The sequence below is a fragment of the Peromyscus californicus genome, unplaced genomic scaffold (genome assembly GCF_007827085.1).
Source record: "Peromyscus californicus insignis strain IS unplaced genomic scaffold, ASM782708v3 Scaffold_1__1_contigs__length_55948999, whole genome shotgun sequence".
Classification (NCBI taxonomy): domain Eukaryota; kingdom Metazoa; phylum Chordata; class Mammalia; order Rodentia; family Cricetidae; genus Peromyscus; species Peromyscus californicus.
Genome location: NW_026294492.1, coordinates 49548653 through 49571153, shown reverse-complemented (window position 1 = coordinate 49571153; position 22501 = coordinate 49548653). Strand labels below are relative to the sequence as shown.

At 54.3% G+C, this 22501-nt stretch overlaps 2 protein-coding genes across 3 annotated transcripts; one reads left to right on the top strand and one right to left on the bottom strand.

Annotated features, from left to right (window-relative positions):
* The first annotated feature begins 269 nt into the window (after positions 1 to 269).
* On the top strand, positions 270 to 12377 carry LOC128115771 (adenylate kinase isoenzyme 1-like). Of its 2 annotated transcripts, XR_008220288.1 has the most exons (6): positions 270 to 614; positions 1343 to 1542; positions 2968 to 3081; positions 9282 to 9476; positions 9991 to 10116; positions 10823 to 12377. XR_008220288.1 is itself a non-coding variant. In XM_052746816.1 (5 exons), the coding sequence occupies exons 1-5, from the start codon at positions 554 to 556 to the stop codon at positions 10057 to 10059; spliced, it is 639 nt and encodes a 212-aa protein (XP_052602776.1). In that variant the 5' UTR covers positions 270 to 553; the 3' UTR covers positions 10060 to 12377. The 2 variants fall into 2 exon arrangements, 1 of the variants encoding a protein (XP_052602776.1); XM_052746816.1 differs by having other exon boundaries at positions 9991 to 12377.
* Khsrp (KH-type splicing regulatory protein) lies at positions 11025 to 21830 on the bottom strand. Its single transcript, XM_052746805.1, has 18 exons — positions 21461 to 21830; positions 19338 to 19434; positions 18777 to 18815; positions 18448 to 18487; positions 17230 to 17279; positions 17021 to 17092; positions 15974 to 16031; positions 15596 to 15770; positions 15406 to 15504; positions 15085 to 15183; positions 14893 to 14995; positions 14319 to 14564; positions 14084 to 14244; positions 13895 to 14004; positions 13490 to 13578; positions 13205 to 13405; positions 13056 to 13133; positions 11025 to 12950 (listed from the first exon to the last, which is right to left on the bottom strand). The coding sequence occupies exons 1-18, from the start codon at positions 21710 to 21712 to the stop codon at positions 12673 to 12675; spliced, it is 2247 nt and encodes a 748-aa protein (XP_052602765.1). The 5' UTR covers positions 21713 to 21830; the 3' UTR covers positions 11025 to 12672.
* Between the last annotated feature and the right edge of the window lie 671 nt (positions 21831 to 22501).

The following is a 22501-nucleotide window of genomic DNA, read 5'->3' as shown; positions in this document are numbered from 1 at the left end:
GTTAAAAAAAAAAAAAAAAAAAAGCACACAAACCAACAAAAACCTAACTCTCTGCGCGTGCGTCAGACCCAGAAGGAGAACTGCCACATCGGGCTGGCAGCTGCCTTAGTACCCAGCCTGGGCCGCCTCCAGCCTCTGAGACACCCGAAGCCGCCTTCTGCCAGCGTTCTCTTTTATGGCACCAATAATTTAATCACGGCGTGTGGCCACGCCCCTCCCTGACGTCACGGCGCAGGTACCGCGGTGCGTCCTGGGTAGGCTGGGAATGGAGTCTTCTGGCGGGCGCGTCCTCGGCACTCTTGCGCATGCGTCAACGTGTTCGGGGAGGGGGGAAGCGGGCGCGGAGGCCGAGTTGCTATAGCAACCGAGGCGGGCTCCGCGGGAGGATTCTCGGGCTGCTCCGGGGCGGGCCTGGGATTCCGCTTTCTCTGCGTCCCGGTGCCTGGGAAATCCCGGGCATCTTGCAAAATGAGCCCCTTGTGACGTAGAGTGGAGCCGAGGGGTCAGGGCCGGGTGGAGACCGGGTCCCCGCGTACCGCGGCATGCGGGCGGGATGGGTCTGTGCGAGTCCACGCTGCCCCAGATGGGCAGAGCTTTGAGGCCCCAGGAGAAGGGTAACGTCGTGTGGTGGTTGGTTTACAGGGGGTAACGGAAGGGGGCGTGGGAGGCAGGTATCCCCACTATCAGGATGTGCGCACACCAGCCCTAGCACGGCGGGAAGGCAACTGCGCAGTCCCCGCCCCACCGTGGGTTGATGTCTTTGGAAGATAACTTGACGAGTAGTGGAGCCAGTCTCCGAAAATGGAAATTACAACTTTAGAGGAAGGTCTCAGAGACAGGCGGCCTGCGGGATGCATAGGAGTTGGTTGAGCAGAGGGGCACGGGAGACGCAGACATTGAGCCATAAACTACTGAGTCCACAGATGTGCGTGGTAGCTGAGACATGCATTTCTTCACCATCAGGGGCCGGCCGTGCGCCCTGGCTTACAGAGGCTGGCTAGGAGGCCCAAAGCGAGTTGAAAGGGAGGAAGAACCAGGGCTGACTATAGAAGACACGGGGGTCTGAGGCAGGGAGAGGAAAGGACAGAGGCTTTACCCCAACGTGCGGGAGGTATGGCTGGAGGCGCGAGCAGGCAGGATAAACAGGACCGCACGGTGGGCGGAGCAGGGTGCGGCGGGCTGAGTTTGAGGGCTTTTCCCTTTCGTTATCTGTAAAATGGGGTGATGGAGTTACTGAGGTCTCCGAGGAGGTCTCTGCAAAAGGCTCAAGAGAATCCCAGCAGTGGGATCCTTAGACCCTAAAGACACGCACTAGGACCCACTGTGTCTTTCCTGAACGTAGATGTCCTGAAGTCCCCCCTGATCATCTTCGTGGTGGGCGGTCCTGGCTGTGGGAAAGGGACCCAATGCAGAAACATGGCCAGCAAGTACGGCTTCTGCCACGTGGGGCTGGGCCAGCTGCTGCGGGAGGAGGCTCAGAGGAGGACCCAGCGGGGCCGACAGATCCGGGACATCATGCAGCAGGGACGCCTGGTGCCCACGGTGAGAGTTCAAGCGAGAGGAAGCAGGCCAGGACAGAGTCCCCAGGGAGCCAGGGTGTCCTGGCCCGGCTACTGCCTTGTCCTGCTGACACTGTCATGAGAAGGCTGTAAAGTGGGGTCGGTTAAGGGCACCTGCTGCTCCGGCCCTCGATCTGGGTTTGGTTCCCAGCACCCACACGGCAACTCTTTGGGCCTCTGAGGGCTCTGCACACGCACAGTCATCCATGTAGGCAAACACTCACACAAATAAAACTTTACCCAAAACAAAGTCACAGTGAGGGCAGTGGTGGAGGTCATTTGGTAGAGCACTCACCTAGCATGCACAGTCCTGGGCCCCATCCCCAGCACAGCAAAAATTGGTGCATTCTGGGCAACCCAGCACTCAGGAGGAGTTTGGTGGTATCTGTGACCGCATGCCAAGAACCAGAGAGATGGCACCTTGGGGGAAGGCACTCGAAGTCAAGACTGACAACCTAGTTCAGTCTCTGGGGCCTTTGTGATGAAGGAGAGAATTGACTGCTGTGGGTGGTCCTCTGCCCCCACACCTGCTGCGGCACATGCACCACCCCTCCACAACTAGACAAATAATAGAGATATATATAATAAGTGTGTGTGTATGTGTGTGTGTGTGTGTGTTTTCTTTTTTTCGAGACAGGGTTTCTCTTGGCTGTCCTGGAACTCACTCTGTAGACCAGGCTGGTCTGGAACTCACAGAGATCCGCCTGCCTCTGCCTCTGAGTGCACTCCTGAGTGCAGTGGGATCCTTCGACGCGAGACCAGGGTACCCTAAAGACACGCACTAGGACCCACTGTGTCTTTCCTGAACGTAGACGTCCTGAAGTCCCCCCTGATCATCTTCGTGGTGGGCGGAACAAGATCTAATAAACTTTTAAGAGTCCAGCCTTGAGCCCCATGGCGGCGCACTCCTCTAATCCCAGCACTCGGGAGGCAGAGGCAGTCGGATCTCTGTGAGTTCGAGGCCAGCCTGGTCTATGAATTCTAAGACAGCCAGGGCTGCACAGAGAGGCCCTCTTTGTTTTGTTTTTTGTTTCAAAAAAAACAAAAACGAGCCGGGCGGTGGTGGCGCACGCCTTTAATCCCAGCACTCGGGAGGCAGAGGCAGGCGGATCTCTGTGAGTTCCGGGCCAGCCTGGGCTACCAAGTGAGTTCCAGGAAAGGCGCAAAGCTACACAGAGAAACCCTGTCTCGAAAAACCAAAAAAAAAAAAAAAAAAAAGTCTTTATTAAAAAAAAAAAAAAACAAAAACGAAAAACCTACAAGCGGAAAGGAAACCACTGAGTCAGGCGCTGGGTCCTGCTTCTGTCTCACGTGAGGTCCAAACTGAATGACCTTCGTAGCACCTCGCCCCTTCCAGGGTGGTGGGTCCTGGGCACTGAGTCCTGAGTCAGTGCCCTTTCCTTCCCAGGGTCTCATTCTGGACATGATCAGTGACAACCTGCTGTCTCGTCCGGAGAGCCGCGGCTTCCTCATCGATGGCTTCCCCAGAGAGCTGGAACAGGCCAAAGAGTTTGAGCGGATTGTGAGTGCCCGACCCGACAGTGTCCTTGGGTGTGTGTGCCTGCGAGCAGGTTCCAGACTACCCCTCTCCCAGCTCCCCTTAAAGCCTTAGTGGGCGATGCGTGAGAGCCTGAGCTGGGAGACCTTCCTTCCTTCAGGGCCAGGCTGGCCTCAAACTCATAACTAGGGTAGGCTGACCTTGAAGTCCTAACCTTCCTACCTTTGCCTTTGGGGTGCCGGGATGGCAGGCCTATGCCACCACACCTGGTTATGTGCCCAGGATGGAACCCAGGGATGCGTGCTGGGCGAGCCCTCTGCCCGCCGTGCGCCCCCGCCCCCCACCCCGGCCTGCACATGTGCTGTAAGGGTTAGAAGCAGCACTTGGAGGCACAGGCCTGTCAGCCCAGCACCGGGAGCCTGTGAGGCAGGAGGATTATGATTTCCAGGCCAGCCTGGGCTACATGTTGAGTTCAGCTGTCTCAAACAAATAATAAAAATTGAACAAACGGGCTGCCGAAGAGGCTCAGCAGTTAGGAGCGCTGACTGCTGTTCAGTTCCCAGCACCTACGTTGTGGCTCACAACCACCTGTAACTCCCGTTTTAGGGAATCCGATGCCCTCTTCTGTCCTCTACAGGCTTCTGTGTGACTATGGTGCACATAAACTCACCCAGGCAAAAGCTTACACACATACACATTTTTTTGTTTGTTTTTCGAGATAGGGTTTCTCTGTGTACCGCTGGCTGTCCTGGAACTCGCTCTGTAGACTAGGTTGGCCTTGAACTCACAGAGATCCGCCTGCCTCTGCCTCCCGAGTGCTGGGATTAAAGGCGTGCGCCACCACCACCTGGCTCATACACATTAAAAAAAAAAAGGTTTTTTTAATCTTAAAAAACCCCAAACAACCAACCAAACAAACAAACAAAAACTAAGGCGGGGAGCCAGTGGAAGGTACTGCTGGCCTCCACACTCACAAACACGTGCACAAAAAACCGGGGTGCTGATGGTGAGAGCTGATGGAAGATTCTAGAGGGTGAGTTTATCCATGCAGTGTTGCCAATGGGCTCAGGAAGCATTCCCACCGCTGTTGCCATGGGGACGGACGTGCAGGCCCGCGTTACCAAGCCAGTGGTTTTATGAGAAGCTGGGAGCTGTGCTGCAGAAGCAGCGATTCCCCACCCCCTTGTTTAAATATCGGTCACAAAAGCTTAAAATGTGAAACTGTGTAACCCAAAGGGAACTGTGGGCTGGGAGTCTGAGTGTCTCATGCAGACTCCAACTCTCTACCCAAGGATGACCTTGGTGTTGATGGTCCTGCCTCCAGTAGCCAGGCTAGCCTGGAAGTCCCTGCAGTCCTTCTGCCTAGGCCCACTGAACGCTAGGGACACAGGCATGCATCATCACAACAAGCTTTTGACTGGACAGGTAAAAGTTAATTCCTTTTTTGTTTTTAGATATTTAAATTTATGCATATAAGAGTTTTGCTTGCATGTATGAATGTCCACCACAGATATGGTTGGCTGGCCCCCTTTGAGATCTAGATCTGAAGATGGTGTTGGGTCCCCTGGATCTGGACCTAGAATGGTTGTGAGCCATCAGGTGAATGCTGGCAATCAAACCCGGTCCTCTCCAAGAACAAGTATGCTACCACTGAGCCCTAACTATGCACTGTACATGGGTGCACTCTATAATACACACAGAATAAATCTTTGTCTTAAAGACTTAAGAATGAGCCGGGCGGTGGTGGCGCACGCCTTTAATCCCAGCACTTGGGAGGCAGAGCCAGGCGGATCTCTGTGAGTTCGAGGCCAGCCTGGTCTCCAAAGCGAGTTCCAGGAAAGGCGCAAAGCTACACAGAGAAACCCTGTCTCGAAAAATCAAAAAAAAAAAAAAAAAAAAAAAAAAAAAAAGACTTAAGAATGAAGCCTGGTGGTGCTCTAACTTCCCCTGAATCCCCCAGTGAGGGGCTGGTCAGGGTGGAGCCCTGGCTAGAATCCCTCAGTCAGGGTCTGGGGGCGTGGTCAGGGCAGAGGCCTGCCTAGAATTCCCCAGTGAGGGTCTGGGGGCGTGGTCAGGGTGGAGCCCCATCTAGAATCCCCCAGTGAGGGTCTGGGGGCGTGGTCAGGGCAGAGCCCCGCCTAGAATTCCCCAGTGAGGGTCTGGGGGCGTGGTCAGGGTGGAGCCCCATCTAGAATCCCCCAGTGAGGGTCTGGGGGCGTGGTCAGGGAGGAGCCCCGCCTAGAATCCCCCAGTGAGGGGCTGGGGGCGTGGTCAGGGCAGAGCCCCACCTAGAATCCCCCAGTGAGAACTGGGAAATGTGCCTTAAGCATACATTTCTTGCCAAGTGGTGGCAATGCCTTTAATCCTATCACTCGCAGGCAGAGGCAGGTGGATCTCTTGAGTTTGAGGCTAGCTCAGTCTACAAAGTTCTAGGACATCCAGGACTACACGGAGAAGACTCCCTGTTGTTGAGTTGCCAAGCAACCCAACCAAAACCCTGTCTCAAAGTAAGAGAGAAAGAAGAGGGAGGAAGTAGAGATTTTGGCTGGAAAGATGGCTCAGTAGTTAAGAGTACTCGATGATCTTTTAGAGGACCTGAGCTCAATTCCCAGCACCCACTTCAGGTGGCTCCCAACTGCCTGCAACTCCAGCTCCATGGGCACCTCATGCCTCTGGCCTCTGTGGGTACCAGCACTTATGCATAGCACACACATAGGTTTAAACAAATATTTTTAAAACGATGAAGAGGGACCAGGGAGATATGTAGCTAGAGTTTTCCTGCCTGGCCCACAGTCAGGACAAATCTCTCTCACCCGCCAGTCCCACAACCACTCAGACCCGACCAAGTAAACACAGAGACTTATATTGGTTTCAAACTGTATGGCCATGGCAGGCTTCTTGCTAACTGTTCCTACAGCTTAAATTAATCCATTTCTATTAATCTATACCTTGCCACATGGCTTGTGGCTTACCGGTACTTTACATCTTCCTTGTCCTGATGGCGGCTCGCAGTGTCTCCCTGACTCAGCCTTCCACTTCCCAGCTCTATTCTCCTCCTTGTCCTGCCTACACTTCTTGCCTAGCCAATGGCCAATCAGTGTTTTATTTATTGACTAATTAGCAACACATTTGCCATACAGAACATCTCACAGCAGAGATATCTCAGCAGGTGAAGTGCTTGTCACCAAGCTTGACAACCCAAGTTCTCTCCCTGGAATCCACGTAAAGGTGGAAAACAAACTTCACCATGTTGTCATCTGACTCCCACACACGCCTCTCCCTCCTTCCAATAACAATGAATGAGAGAAAGAAAGAAAGAAAGAAACAAAGAAAGAAAGAAAAGAAAGAAGGAAAGAAAGAAAAAGGATGAATTACCAGAACCATACATGCAGGTGCCATGACTGTCAGAAGTCTGTCAGCAGGTGACTTCATTGCCTACGGGGAGGGGCCAGTGGAGGGACAGGGGCAGAGAGAACCTCACCCTTTTCCATATTTGTCTTACATGCTCTGCACACGCAGTGCCCACCACTACAAATCAAGCCTCTGGTTGGGAGGAGCTGGGCTTGGAGGGCAGAGCACTGGCTTCCGATATTCGAAGCCCTGGGTTCCATCCCCAGGGCCTGTGTAGAAATGAACCCCCTGGCCGGGTGGTGGTGGCACACACCTTTAATCCCAGCACACAGGATGCAGAGCTGGGTGGATCTCTGTGAGTTCGAGGCCAGCGTGGTCTACAGAGTGAGTTCCAGGAAAGGTGCAAAGCTACACAGAGAAACCCTGTCTCGAAAAACCGAAAAAAAAAAAAATAGAAAAAGAAAGAAACAAAATGAAACCCCTGGAACCCTTGGATGACTGTGGCTTATAGTAAGTTTTTGGTTTGCCCAATCACTGGGCATGCTTTAGTGAAACATTTCAGTATTAGGATAAGAATTTGTACTGTATCAAGCTGATGAAAGGATATGCTGGCCATACTTTCAGGAGTGGAGGCTAAAATCTTTTTAGATTATAGATTAGCAGCCTATAGAAAAATGTCTGCCGTAAATCAAACAGTGAAGGGGAAGATGAATAGGAATCTCACTTATACAACTTAAGTAAAACATAGCTCTCTGAACAGATGAAGATAGGTTTCTTCTGTATCCCAGAATCTAATCAATATTTATATGTATAGTTCAGCTACCATTTGGCTTAAAAGGGCTTATTGAGAAATGTTATCATTTTTACTATTTTCTACAGAGAAAATGTTTTACTGTTTAAAATAACCCTGGACTTTTGAATTATAAGCTGTTTTTTTTTTTTTTTTTTTTTTTTTTTGGTTTTTCGAGACAGGGTTTCTCTGTGTAGCTTTGCGCCTTTCCTGGAACTCACTTGGTAGCCCAGGCTGGCCTCGAACTCACAGAGATCCGCCTGGCTCTGCCTCCCGAGTGCTGGGATTAAAGGCGTGCGCCACCACCGCCCGGCTATAAGCTGTTTTTAATGTTAAAAAAAAAGAAATAAAACAAACAAAAAAAAGAAATAAAACAAACAACCCCCCCCCCCGGAAAAAAAAAAGAAAAAAAAAAGGAAACCCCTGGCCAGGCAGTGGTGATGCAAGCCTTTAAGTCCAGCACTTGGAAAGCAGAGGCAGGTGGATCTCTGTGAGTTCGAGGCCAGCCTGGTCTACAAAGCGAGTCTCAGGACAGTTAGGATTGTTACACAGAGAAACCCTGTCTTGAAAAAAAATGACATTTCATTAGTGTCAGCTCAAGGATGTGTAGAAGATAAGTAACCTTGGTGGTGTCCCTGTCCCCATGGGAAGCAAGAAACCAGGCCTGGTGGTGCACACCTGTCATCCCAGCACTGAACTGGGGACGTGGAAGAGGATGAATGGGGTTCAGGGTCACCCTAGGCTACATAGGGAGTTCAAGGGTAGCTTGAGCTTCATGAGACCCTGTCCAAAAGAAAAGAAACAAAACAAAACAAACAAAAAACCAAACGGCTAGGTGAGGTAGCACACATTTAACCCCAGCACCTGGGGAACAGAGGTAGGTGGATCTGAATTCGAGGAAAGCCTGGTCTACAAGGCCAGTTCCAGGGCTGTATAGTGAGACCCTATCTAAAAAGAAAAAAAGCAAACTGGAATAACTCAATATGAGGCTTTATGATATCAGCACTCAGGAGGCAGAGGCAGGAGGAATGTACATTCAACACCAGCTTTGAGTATATAAAATGATCCTGTCACAAAATAAGTAATTAAAGGAATAACAGTAAATGAAAAAGAACATACGCAGTGTGGCTGTGCACATCTATGATTTCATCACCTGGCATTGGAAGCAGGAGGATCAGGAGGTCCATATCAGCTAGGGTGACATGAGACCCTGTCTCCAAAAGCAAACCAAGTACTAGCCTTACAAGTGTGCAGGCCTGAGTTCCATACCCAGAGCCCACATAAAAACCTGGGTGTGGGGCTGGAGAGATGGCTCAGAGATTAAGAGCACGGTCTATTCTTCCAGAGTCCTGAGTTCAATTCCCAGCAACCACATGGTGGCTCACAACCATCTACAATGGGATCTGGTGCCCTCTTCTGGAGTGCTGGTGTACATGCAAGCAGAACACAACAAAATCTTTAAAAAAATAAACCACCCTGGATGTGGTGTATATGCTTATCTCGGTTCTTGAATAGAGCAGATAGGGGCTCACTGGCCAGCCAGCCTACTTGTAAAGTTTTAGACCAGTGAGAGACACTCAAACAAACAAACAAACAAACAAAAACCCCCAAGGTTGCAGGCTACAGAGATGGCTCAGTTCAGCAGTCAAGAGTGTGTATTGAGCCAAGCATGGTGGCATTCACCTTCAATCCCAGCCCTGGGGAGGCAGAGGCAAGAAGGTTCCTGTCTCAAAAAAAAAAAAAAAAAAAAAAAAAGGTTTTTTTGTTGTTGTTGTTTTTTCTTTTTTTTCCCCCAAGACTGGGTTTCCTTGTGTAGCCCTGGTTGTCCTGGAACTCGCTCTGTAGATCAGGCTGGCCTCCAACTCAAGAGATTCATGTGCCTCTGCCTCCCATGTGCTGGGATTAAAAGTGTGCACCACCATGCTAGGCTCAAAAATGTTTTTTAAAAGAGTGTATAGTGCTGTTTGCAGAGGACTGAAGTTCAGTTCTTAGCCTCTCTCCCTCTCCTCCCTCCAGGCTCATGGTCTCTTGGGAATCTGTGCAAGCACCCTCTCCTCACCCTGTCCTGTTGGTTACTGCCTAGGTGGGCAGGGCCCCCAACATAGTCATGGGGTTTGACTGCTCCATGGAAACAATGGTGCGGAGAGTTCTACGCCGTGGACAGGTGGAGCACCGGGCGGATGATTCGGAGCCAGCCATCCGCAAGCGCCTGGAGACACACTACACCCTGTGTGAGCCTGTCCTGACCTTCTACCAGCAAAAGAACCTTCTGCGAAATGTGCGTTCCTGGAAGGGAGCCCCTCTTGGCCAGCCTGCATCCGCCACTTTCCCCAGTGTGTAATGAGGGAGTTCTATTTCCTTAGGGCTGCACAGGCTGACAGGCCTCATGCAGCCCAGGCTGGCCCAGAACTCATATAATCAACATCAGTCTTCTGAGCACTGACAGGTGTGAGCCACTGGATGCCCTCAGTTCCCCAAAGCTACAGTGGGGTGCCCAACGCTGCCACCTGAGTAGCTGTGAAGTCCTGTGCTGCCCACACGTCCGGCCCAGCACGTGCTGGGGTGGAGTTAGTGTCAGCACAAAGGGCTATGCCAGATAAGGGACTGGGAAACAAGCCTGGGAGACTGCCTTCTCCTGCTCCCTGGACCTGTGGAGTCTCCACCCCGCTCCACTGCTGTCACCCAGGCTGCAAACCTGCTCTCACATCAGGGCTTGCCTCCAAGGGGTTACGGGAGCTTAGCTCTTACTATGGGCTGCAGCTTGCTTGACCCCATGGCTTCCTCTCCCCTAGATCTTGGCTGAAGAAGCCCCCGAGAGCATTTTTGCCAAGTGCTGCTCAGTCATTGACAGTCTGCAGTGAGGGGCCGATGTCCGGCCTACCCCATTCCCCACAGCACACAGGACCCAGGCCTGTGAGGTGAGACCTTGGTGCTAATAGGGCCCCTTTGTGGGCAGACAGGCAGCTAACACAGTCAGAGGGGAACTACCTACCTAGAGATGGCAGCTGTCACTGCGTCATGTGGACCCTGGTCATTTTTGTAGCGTGCCAAGGTTTGTTTGCAGGTGGTCTGAGGGCAGCTTTGGGAATGGGTTCTTTTGTTCCTGATGCTGTGGCAAGCCCCTCCCTGTCTGGCTGGGGTTAGAGGAGCCACTGCACCTGACTCTGGGGCCAGCTTTCACCCGCCATGCCATCCTCCTGGCCTTGACTTTGATCACCAAGGGTAACTTCACCGGCTGGCACTGCCTCAGGATGCCAAGAATCCCAAGTGACTTCTGGTGCCCTGGGCACACCTCACCCAGGCTTAACTCTACTTCAGTGTTGGCCATACATTTTTGCCAAGTGCTGCTCGGTCACCGACGGTCTGCAGTGGGGGGGGGGGGGGGGGGCACGCGCCGCATAGGCATGCAAGTCAAGCCCGTGCCCAATGGGATGCTTTCACAAGGCAACCTTAGTGACAAGTGCAGTCACATCCATGGGAACGTGGCCCCGGGGATGATCCTCAGTGCCTGCTCTCCCAGGTCCCAGAGGGAGAGTGCAGACAGCTGGGCAGGCCTCCCAAAAGGAAGGGGACTGAACAGCACTCCATCCTCTCTGCCCCACTCACCCTGCTTCCCTCTACCAGCACAACCTGTGTACTGAAAAGGTTAGGAAAACACACGCCTGCAGACTGTCTCCTAAAAAACGAAGACAAAATCCCCACAAGAAGCTGTTCACCTCCAGACACCATCACCAGGGTTACGTTCACAACATCTACTCAGGTCATCTGCTTCAGAAGCCTACTTGAAGGGTGGGAGACAGACAGACGGCAGCCAGCAAGACACGGGGAGGTTTTGTTACCATTTATTTGTGAAGTTAAAAACGAGCGATAAAAAGTAAAAACTGCCATACAATTTTTTTTTGTTTTGTTCTCATTTTTTTTTCTCAGTTTATCTCATCTTCAACAGATGACAACGTACCAGGCCAGTCCTGGGGTTGGGGTGGGTATAGGGTGGAGCCAGGGAAGAGCAGGGGGGGGAGAGAGAAAGGGGAGAGAGGGGGAGAGAGAGAGATGGGCAGGGCAGGAGGGGCCTGCGACACCCACACCTGGTCCAAGGAATGTTCCAACTCTAACTAAAAAAACGAAAAAACGAGATAGCAAGAGTGACTTTCTTTCCTTTTAAAAAGTTTATTTAAAAACAAGAATAGGGCCCCGGGCAGTAGGGAGGGAGTGAACCGCTTCCCTCAGAGGGTGGGCTCAGAGGCGGGGATAGAGGTTTATATATTTCTCTATATATATCACTTTATAGGTTTGTTCTGCTCTTTGTGATTTAATTTTTAAACTTTTTTTTTTGGCAGAGGTTAAATTCTCGCTATTTTCTAAGGCTGGCTCAACATGAAGGATCCCGATTTTGGAAGGAAAAAGATGTGAGACACACAGAATGAGAGAGGGACTGCCTCAGCATGAGGGGGACCCCCTACACCCCAGGCGGCCGTTGCTCTCTCACCAAACCAATCAAATATAGAAACCAATAAAAGAAGCCCCCAAATGGAACAAAAATGGAGGGAAAAATATGTTCACAGATGAAGTTCATATCCATTTGCTTCAATTGCCTGCGGAGAGGGAGAGACAGGGACAGTCATGGCAGGGGGGCGGCTGGGCTGTAAGAGGCTGCGACTCAGGCAGCGGGCCAGGAGGCCGGGCCCAAGCCTGCACAGGCCAGGCAGGGGCTGTGACTGTCTGTCTTGGGGACTCCGCTGAAGTCAGACTGCTCCTTGGTGGAGGAGAAGCAGGAGGAAGAGGAAGAGAAGTGGGGGGGGGGTCTGCAGCAGAAGAAGCCAGAGGCATGGAAGGGGCGCACAAGGAAGAAGTGCCAGGGTGGGGAGAGGGGCAGAGGAGGGAGGCGGCGGGCGGCTGGGCGTCACAACATTCAGATCACGGTGTCCCCACAACACCCCTGTGAGGTAGGTTGGAAGGTGGCAACGATCGTCATGCCCACTTCACAGACAAGACCAGGACACAGAGGCAAGTGCACAAGAGGTGGCCTCGCCAGGCAGGGAGGGCCCAGTCCCCTCAGTGGGCTCCCCTCCATCCCAGCAGAGCCAGGGCCGCCTGCAACACGCAGTTACTTTGACATGGGGGATAAAGATGGAGGTTTTAAAAAAATAAAAGAATAAAAAAGAACAAAACCCAAAATAGTGATGCTGAGAAGGGGAAAAAAATAGACATTTTCTTCCCAAGTGGCCAGATTTTGAGCGAGCGGGTTCAGCAACCGGCGTGGCGCTCAGCGCAGTCCCCACTTCCTGCCCCCACCCGGGACACCCCAGCAGTTCAGAGTTCCACCTTTTCGGCCGGTGCCCCCAGCACCCGACAACGTTGCACCAACAGCAGCTGCCGGAGGAGCCTCTTCCGTGAGCCTCTGCACCCAGCGGGCGCTTCCCAGCGGCGGGGCTGTGGGGCTCCGGGAGACTCTGGCCACACGCCCGAGGCTGGCATCAAGGGCACACCCCGCAGGGGAAAGGGTTTCCGGCGCTACCCACTAAGGCAGGATGGACGGTGGCCGGGGGTTGGAAGGAGAAAGGAGGAGGAGGAGGGTGGCAGTTCCCACTTGCCTGCTGCTGTCCCTGCTGGGTGGGAGGTGGCTGCGGGCCACCAGGGCCTGGGGTCTGTCCGTAGTAAGCGGCCTGCTGTCTGTAATACTCTGCCCAGGCAGCACTGTAGTCAGGCTGAGAGCCAGGGGGTGCTCCAGGACCCCCACCAGTGGCCACTTGCGCTGTGGGCAGAGAGGTCAGTGAGGGGCTGGCAGAAGCAGCCACTCCCGCCAGCAAGCCCTCTCCTGGCCCTCCTCCTGGCCCTCTCCTGGCCCCCAGCAGCTTACCTTGCTTCTTGTAGTATTCCTCCCAGGCCTTGGTGTAGTCCTGCTGTGGGGGTGCTCCAGGCTGCTGGGGCTGCTGGCCTGAGGAACAGGGTATTAGGGCAGCTGGACCCAGTGGGGTACACCCCACTGCCCCCTGGCACTGAACTTACCAATTTTCTTGTAATACTCTTCCCAGGCCTTGGTGTAGTCCGACTGGCCAGTGGGTGGAGGCTGGGGAGGCTCCCCCTGCGCAGGCGGGGCTGCGGGGGCTGGGGCGGGGCCTGGCACAGGCCCTGGGGGTTGCTGGTAGTAGTGGGAGTAGTAGGCGGCCCAGGCAGCGTTGGGGTCCGCGGCCGCTGCGGCAGCTTTGTCTACAGGAAGACATGCTGGTTGAAGGAGGCACAGCAGGTGGCCTGGTGTCACCCCCCAATTGTCTATGTGGTGCTGACACTTACTTGGGTCGTGGGGGGCAGGCGGTTGCCACTGGGGGTAGGTATTGCCCCAGCCCTGAGGCGGGTACTGGTGAGGAGGGGGGCCACCGGCACTGCAGGGGAGGAGAGGGAGTCAGGAGAGCTACTCACGAGTGTGGAAATGGAAGAAGCCCGACCAACACCTAGAGCTGGGGCTGACCCACAGGACGGAGACCCACACGAGTGTGGAAGTGGAAGAAGCCCGACCAACATCTAGAGCTGGGGCTGACCCACAGGACGGAGACCCACACGAGTGTGGAAATGGAAGAAGCCCGACCAACACCTAGAGCTGGGGCTGACCCACAGGACGGAGACCCACAGACTCAACACAGCGCCTCCTGTGCTTAAGGGGCAGGGCTGAGACAGACCTGCAAGCCAAGGAATACTCACTGTGGGGGTGCTCCCGGGGGCCCCTGGTTGAAGGGTCCAGGGTTGAAAGGCCCCATAGGTCCAGCAGGGCCTGGTCCTCCAGGGCCTGGTCCAACTGGGCAGAGGGGACCCTGAGGGAAAAAGTGGCAGCTGTGGTGAGCTGACCGGGGAGGGGGGCACCTTCACCAGCACCCCAGGGAACTAACTCACCTCTATCTTCTCTTCAATGAGCTGCTTTGCATGGTCAATCTGCTGGGGTGAGCCCCGGATGACGAACAACTTGAAGTTGGGGTCGCCATTGGGTGGCAGCTGCCGAGATATCTCCACAAAGGCGCCTGTCTGCTGGTTGATGGCCTTCACGTTCTCACCACCTGTGGGATCACAGCTAGTGAAAGGCTGGCAAGTGCAAAACCAGGCAGGGGAAGGGCAGAGTAAGAGGACTCACCTCGGCCAATGACCAACCCACACTTGTGGGTAGGAATGGAGAAGGTCATCTCCCCTCCAGGAGGGCCCCAGTTGCCTTGGCCTCGGCCCCGGCCCCTACCCCCAGGGGGCATGCCAGGTGCCCCTGGAGGACCTGGGGGCCCACTCCGAAGACTCTGGAGGAGGTCATTGATGATCCGGGCTGCATGCTCACACCGATCTGGGGGCCCCATGATGTGAGCAATCTTCTCGGGGCCTGTCCCGTCATCTGACATCCACACCAAGAAACAGTTACTTAAAGCAAAGCCAAGCTCCTGGACTGTGCCTCAGTTGGAGACCAGTTCCCCTGACTTGCTGCTGACATGTAGGCGGGCAAACAGGCAGCTTGTTTCCCAGAACACGCCCCCACCCCCTCAGAGTGGCAGCGCTAGTGTCCTCCCACCTTTGGGGTCCAAAGAACTAGCTAAGCTTGGGGAGACAATGGTTTCTAAAAAGCAACTGACAGGAACTGGATATCAGCTTTCTGCAGGCTCTGAGGGCCTGCAAGAGGTGGGGGCAACGGCAGTGCCTGGGCCAAAGTGGCACCCGCCCCTGACCTTGCTTGAACTGGATGCGAACTCCGGCATCATTCTGGATCTTCTTGATCATCTCTCCACTCCGGCCAATGACTACACCAACTGAATGCCGGGGTACAGGTACCTAGGAAGCCAGGAGGCACAGGGTCACCTGGTGTGCCCCTAGTTCTATCCTGTTCCTGCTGCCCATCTGTCTGGAGTGCCTGCACTCACATCAATGCCTCCACCAACTCGAGATCCGTACTCATTGCGGTCCCCAAAGCCACCCTGGTCACGTTCTCGGAGGATGTCCATCACCATCTCACAGGCTTGCTGTAAACACAACACATTGGACAGTGAGCACAGGTAAGTGTACTGCCCCAGCACCCACCATCTGGCACCTGTGGGGATCCCCCACATTCCTTAGAGAGCTGTTCACTCCAGGAAAAGAGGCTGAAGAGCTAAGGAGAGGCTGCTACTGGCAGCAGTCAGGCAAGACCCTAAGGCTGGCCTGACAGTGGAGTCTTCTGGAGACCATGCTGCCTGGGCACTCACCTGCACTTTGTATGGGTCCCCGATGATCCGCAGTGGCTTGTCCACATTTGTATTCTGGGAGCCATCCTGAATTAAAATCATCTTCACCCCAGCACGCTCCTGCAATGGTAAATGCCTGTCAGAAGTGGGCTCTGGCAGAGGCCCGCTGGGGACTGTGGGGACTAGTGCTCTGGCCCGTGCTGCCCCGCACCTGCAGCTGTTTGATGGTCTCCCCACCCTTGCCAATGACCAGGCCAGCCTTGCCAGCGGGGATCATGATCTCCTGCACTGTGCCATTCTGACCCCCATTGGCATTATCATGGAACTGTCCTGGGGGTCCTCCACGGCCTCTCGATACAATGTCATCTAGCATCATCTTCGCCTTCCTGAGGAGAGAACAGGGTGACCACTCAGTGTGCATATGGCGCACACTCAGTTCAGGGGAGCTATCTAGCGGGTGCCAAGGACCTAGGGCTGTTCAGGATTGAGAGGGGTGCCAACTCATCCACATAGCTCTAGGGATAGGTCAGGTAGGAGGGACACACATGAGTGCCACTGACTCCCGCAGGAGACCCAGCTGGGAACTTACTGGACAGACTCAGGGGCTCCAGTCAGGGACACACTGCGTTCAGGGAGGCCACCACTATCTGCAGAGAAGAAGAAAGGTTCAGTGCCCAGAGGGCTTCTGTAGGGACAGGACACTTCCAGGACAGCCTGCAACCCTCTCTGACAAATCATTTCACCCCTTGCCAGGAGACACCTGGAAGGCTGCCTTTTTTTTGTTTTTTAATTATTAGGTTTTTTTCCCTCCCCTTTTCTTCTTCTTTGTCTTTTGAGACAAAGTTTCTCTTTATAGGTCCTGGAACTTGCTTTGTAGACCAGGCTGGCCTCGAACTCACTGAGATCCACCTCCCAAGTGCTAGGATTAAAGGTGTGCGCCGCCCACCACCTGGCTAGAAGGCTCTTTTTAAAAAACTCAATGGGGAAAGATGAAACTCAGGAGGTAGACTAACAGAACACCACACTCCCATCACCATAGCACCATGAGGTCAAGGCAAGAGGATGGTGAGGGGAAGAGGGAGATTGCAGAGCAGCACCCAGGACCCTGGCTCAAGTCTGAAGGAGAATCCAAAGCACTCCTGTGTCAGAGTGGAGCAGATCCAGGCAGTCTCAGAGCCAGGCTGACTGCCATTCTGCTTTCTATGGCACTATTCTGCATCCCATGGCACTTTAGGTGACGGCATAGAGCCTGCCGCCTGGAGAGAGGTGCCTTCATGCCTAAGTCCACATTCCCCTAGGCCACCTCACAAGGGGTAAGGGACATGGTCAAGATGCTCATTGTCAACTCTGATGACCTGAGTTCAATCTCTGGATCCCATCTAATGGAGGGAGCCTGAGAGCAGCACAGACAGACAGGCTCTCGTCACCCTGAGAGCAGCTGAGCAGAGCTGACCTCTGACCTCCACGAGTGCTATGGCAGGTGCGCCCCCCCATAAAAGAAATAAATACAATACAAATACATAGTAGAGGAGGGCGCCAGCTACGGTGGCACCTGCTTCTAGTGGCAGTGCTGTGCACATGTGCAGCAGAGTCAGCTCTGCACCAGTCTCAGGCAACTTCAGATGGAGGGCCGTACCTGGTGAGATCTGGACTTTGCAGCCCGAGTCCTGCTGGATTTTGTTAATCTGCTCACCACCTCTGCCAATGACTGGGTGGGAAGAAAAGAAGGAAGGTGAAGGCTGAGTGAGGGGCACCCAGACCAAGGCTCCCCACCAGCAGTCCCCTTGGACACTACCACACAGAAGCCCCTTGGCCCCTACCCTCATAACAGGGACCCACACTCACTCAAGCCCACCATGCCGTCCGGGACCCTATACTCTTCTGTCATTGAGGTCCTGTGGGAAGAGACACTGACATCAGCCTCCAGCTGAAGAGAGACTCCAGCTCTCCTGGACATAAAGTCCTGACCCTCTGAAGCCCGAGGACTTCTGCTGCACACCCTGTTACTAGCCACCCAAGGGCAATGGCTTCAGGGCCAGAGTGAAGACTGAGGATACCTGTCTACAAGTGGCACGGGCTGTCCCATTTCCTCAGGTAGGAACGTGCACTTGAATTTGGTTTTGGAGACAGTGTTCCATGCAGCTCAGGCTGGCTTTGAACCGATCCCTTGCCTCCACTTCCCAAGTGCCAGGATGAGAGGCAGCACCTTGCCTGTGGTCTTTTTGTTTGAGACAGGGTTTCTCTGTGTAGACTTGCCTGTCCTAGAGCTAACTCTGTAGACCAGGCTGGCCTCGAACTCAGATCCACCTGCCTCTACTGCCCAAGCGCTGGGATTAAAGGTGTGCGCCACCACCACTTGGCCTGAACAATTTCCTTTCCTTTCTTTTTTCTTTTTAATTTTATGTGCATTGGTGTTTTGCCATGGGTGTTGGGTGCCCTGGAACTAAATTACAACAGTTGTGAGTGGCCATTGGGTGCTGGGAATTGAACCCAAGTCCTCTGGAAGAGCAGTCAGTGCTCTAACCGCTGAGCCATCTCTCCAGCCCTGCCTGTGGGTTTTTTTGTTTTGTTTTGTTTTGTTTTTGAGCAGGGTACTGGGGAGGGAATCCACACTGAGTGCTCTATTGGCTGAGTTACAGCTTCCCTACCTTGGACATTTCATACCACACTGACAGTCCAGACTTCAGTAAAAAGGGGGCTCATCACAGGGTTCATCTCATTCTCCAGTCAGTTTCTACTGTATTTCAAGAAACTACAGGCTCGCTCAGAGAAAACCAGTAGCCTGTCCCAACAACTTGGTCAGATTCACCCCAGGCAACCTGAGACAGCCAGACAGCAGCAGAGACCCACAGGCTCTGACTCTCCATCCAGGGAGCATCTGATCAGTCCTAACCAGTGCTTCTGAGCGCTCAGCCCGGGGAAGGGATCGAGAGGCAGGGCAGTGAGGAGCTACGCTTCTCCCATGGCCATAATGCCCCAAGCCTGCCAGCACCCCCTGGCTCCACAGATGCCTCCATGCCAGACCCCAAACCAGAGACAGCAGGAGGTCAGGGAACAGCTTACCTGGGGGGAGGATGGATGGGTCCCAGTTGAGAACCAATTGCTGGGGAGAGAAATTCAAAGCAAAGCCTGGCTTAGTGCCTATCTAGGCCCCACAACCCCAACCCATGATGCCCCTGCTTACACCAGGGGCAAATGGTACCCATGGCATAGTTCTATGTCTAGATCTCATCCTGAGTGCACCATGGCCTCTCCCTATGAAAGCCTGCCTCTAGGGCTTTTGTTTCAATTGCCATAGGCTCGAGGACCCTTAAACCTTCTCAGCCACTGCACACAGGCCTCCTGGACACCCAATGCTCCCAATGCCCCCGTGCCCACACCAGCGGACTTACAGTCTCCCTGGGAAGCCAGTTTCTTGCTGTCTGGCTGGTCTGTGGATGAGAGAGACTGTCAGATGCGACACCACCCACCCGCACCGCCTCAACCCCAAAGCTGGTGCGGCATGTTCCAGGCATAGTCACCACCATCCCGCATGACAGTCGAGATGGAGGGTTAGGAGGTGCCAGTCCAGAAAGGGGCAACTTGCCCAAGTCACTCACCACCCCAGAGTAACAAAGTTCACTTTTAATGTGACCATTAAACATCACGGGATCCCTCCAGATTACAGCCGGATCTACCCAGAGGACAAGTGTCCTGCTCAGGAACACCCTTGGCGATGCTGTGTCCTGCCTGTGTCAGTCTCCCACAGGGAAGGAGCGATCTTGAGAACCTCCAGCTTTCCCTGGTCACAACCCACCTGCCCTTCTCTCAGCTACCTGATACCTCAGAGTGGCAGATGGAACAAAAAACTGGGCGACTCCCCTGTCTTGGAGCCCCACTGGGACACAGTGCTCCTCTCAGCCTCAGGCTTCCCTCTGGGGTCAAAGCCAGCCACCGCCACCACCAGGAGTTACCTCCATCTTCCAGCTGTCTCTTTTGGCCCCCAAAACTGAAATCGGGAGTGTTGTTATTCACGGTGGTAGCAGCATCACCTCCGATTTTGGCTGCAATCTAGGGTGAGGTAAGAAGTACAGACGAGTTACCACCCCAAGCAACCCTAAAGTTCACCCCTAGCCTTGGCCTGGAGTGGCTCCCCGATTTCAGGAGGAGTTTGGGTGTTAACACTCTGGAAGCTTTTAGGAAAGTCTCCCAAGTTTTCTAAGAACTGCAGGCTGCCTGTTCTCCCTTACTGGCAAGACTTGTGCTCACAGGCTATTCTAAGTGCAAAGGAAAGAGCAGCTCAGGAGGACAGGACTCCTGGGTCATTTCCCACAAGTGGCCTGGGCAGCAAACAGGACTTCAACTTTCCTGCCTCTCACCTGTGACATCTTAAAAAACAACAACAACAACAACAAACAAACCTGAGATATTTCAGTCAAGCTTGTCTTCAAGCACCTGACATCCCCATATGACCAAAACAAAAGCCCCTTTGGGACACAATGGAGTTCCAAGTGCACAGAGAGCATCTTCACATTATCCCCAAGCCAGCAAGCATACACCCCAAATCCTGAATTCCGGATCCAAACTACTTCACTATAAAAACCAAAAGTGTGCCAGGCGGTGGTGGCGCCCCAACTGACAGTACCCACCCCCAGGGTGAGCTGCACCTTAATCAAGGAATTGTGGGGAATGACCAGGAAAAAAGGCATGTTAAACCCACCCCACCTTGGATCGAGGAAGGCAAAGATGACAATGGAGAGGGCAGTAACCCAAAGGTTCCTTCCACCTTGGGAGGAACCAGTCCTTAGCCCTGGGACAAGCCCTGGGCTCCACCATCCATTGTGAGCCTGGGCCATTTAACTTTTAGAACTGACCAGAGTGGGGTTGTGAGCAAAGCTGAGCTGGGTCACACCAGCACATGACACTTCTATACGCTGACAACCAAACAAGTCATGTTCCCAAAGGGAGACAGACAATTCTTTTGAACTAACTCAAACAGTAAAGAGCAGGTTCCCATGTCCGCCTTCCCATCTCACTCCAAGGCCCAAGCTCTCCAACAAAGGGTCCTCTCTTTACCATCCAGATCCAAGAGGAAGGACTTCTCCCTACCCCTCACCATCTGTCCCTTCCTAGGGACAGAAATGGGATGGTTTGGAGCACCTGTCCTGATTGGAAATGGGAGTAGAGGTGTGTAAAGCAAGATCCTCTATCTATAAGGAACTTCTGGGAGGGTGCAAGTATGTGCTAAGATGGGTCTCCACCTTCTAAATATGTGCTTACTCTTGGGAACCCCCGATTCTGAGCCCTCACGTGTCTAAATAGTGGTCTCCTAGCATCCTTGAATGCAACTTTTGCAAACCCTGAGGTAGCTCTTAGGGACTTTAAGATTACAAACTCTCACGGGTTCCAAGAAGGGTCTCCTAGCATCCCTGACCTCATCCTTTCTGAACTCAGGAATGGCTCTTGCAGACCTGCCTCAGATTCAAAGCCCTCATGAGTCCTAAGAACAGTTCCCTAACAGACTGCAAGTCTTCATGACTCCTAAGAGGGGTCCTCTACTGCAAATCCAGGAGTGGTTCTTGGGGACGTCCTCATAATGCCCAAGCTCAGGTCTCTGCAAAACCAGAGGACCTCTTCAAATCACAAACCCTCCCGGATTCTGGAGTGGTCCCCCAGAATACAGCCCTTGTTTCCTGAATGGAAATGCTGAGTGCAGGCTCGAGGGTGGCTCTTGGGGACACTGACCCAGACTGCAACCTTTGTGGGTCCTAAGTGGAATCTTCCCAGGAACGGTTCCTGGGAACTCCAAGGCTGCTACCCTCCTAAGAGAGACCTGATGCAAGTTCAGGAATGGGTCTCGGAGATCCCCAAGGCTGCAATTCCTCGTATCCTAAGAGGGATCGTCCAGTGCAAAGTCTGGTCCTCGGGGACCCCCTTTCAACGCACCCCTAACTCGAAGCACCCAGAGGGTCATCCTCATACCGTGGCGGCTCCAGACTCCCCGCCCAGAGCCCGCCGCCCACGTGACCCTCCCGCGACCCCGCGCGCGCCGCCGCCCCCTCCCCCGCGCGCGCACGCGCCTTCGCGGCCTCCTCACCTGGCGGGCCCGCTGCACGGCGTCGGCGAAGGCGTCCTTGCGGATCCCCGGGCCGCCACTACCGGGAGGCTGCGAGGGGCCCCCGGACGCGCCTCCTCCACCCGGGCCGCCGCCGCCGGGGCCTCCGCCGCCCCGGTCTCCCGCGCCCGGCGGGCCCGGCGGAGGGCCTCCTCCCGCACCCGCGGCTCCTCCGCCGCCGCCAGCAGGAGGCGGCGGGCCGGGCGGGGGGCCTCCGGTGCTGTAGTCCGACATGGAGCGGCGCGGACGGGCCTGGCGCGGAGGCTTCAAGCTGAGGAGGCGGCGGCGGCGGCGGCTCAACGCGGGAACAAGGCCTCGCTCCACACGGCCGCGGAGCACGATGGGAAGCCAGCGGCTGGGAAGACGACGAGGGGGGAAGAGGAGTACCACCTCCTCCCGCCGCCGGCGTGACGGACGGCGCGGAGCAGCCAGTTGAATGCGACTGTCGCTCTGCGCCGACCAATCGTGGGCCGTGAATCCGGGCGACCAGTCAGAGTCCCGCAAGACTCAGGGGGCGGGAGGAGCGGAGTGACTGACGACCATAGGACTCAATAAACTGTAGGCTGCTGGAGCTGGGCGGGCAATTCGAAGTCACGCGAGAAGACAGGAGGCCCAATGAAGCGTGAGTTCCAGATTCGCGGGGCGGCTCCAGAAAGAGAGTGACGGCTCTGACTAGTCACGTGGATCTGGGGGCAGGGCTTAGCGAAAGCGCTTCTGGTTGAGTGGGCGGGCACTCAGCGAGGCAGTCATGAACGCCAGCCAGTGAATGCACGCAGGAGGCGGTGCTTGTGAAGATTGGCAGACATTTAATCCAGTCCCTGAAGCGTTTTGGGGTGATGTGCTTGGATTAGGACTTGACGGCTTTTCTCAGACTCCATGTCTCTCGATTTCTGAGCCAATGGCTGAGCGACAGGGGCAAGCGTTGGATGATTGATGCCTTCCTGGACAAATAGCAGCGACGGAAGTAATAGCGCCCTGTTTTGATGGGAGCGCACCTGCATTGGGGGTGGAACCCGCTACCAG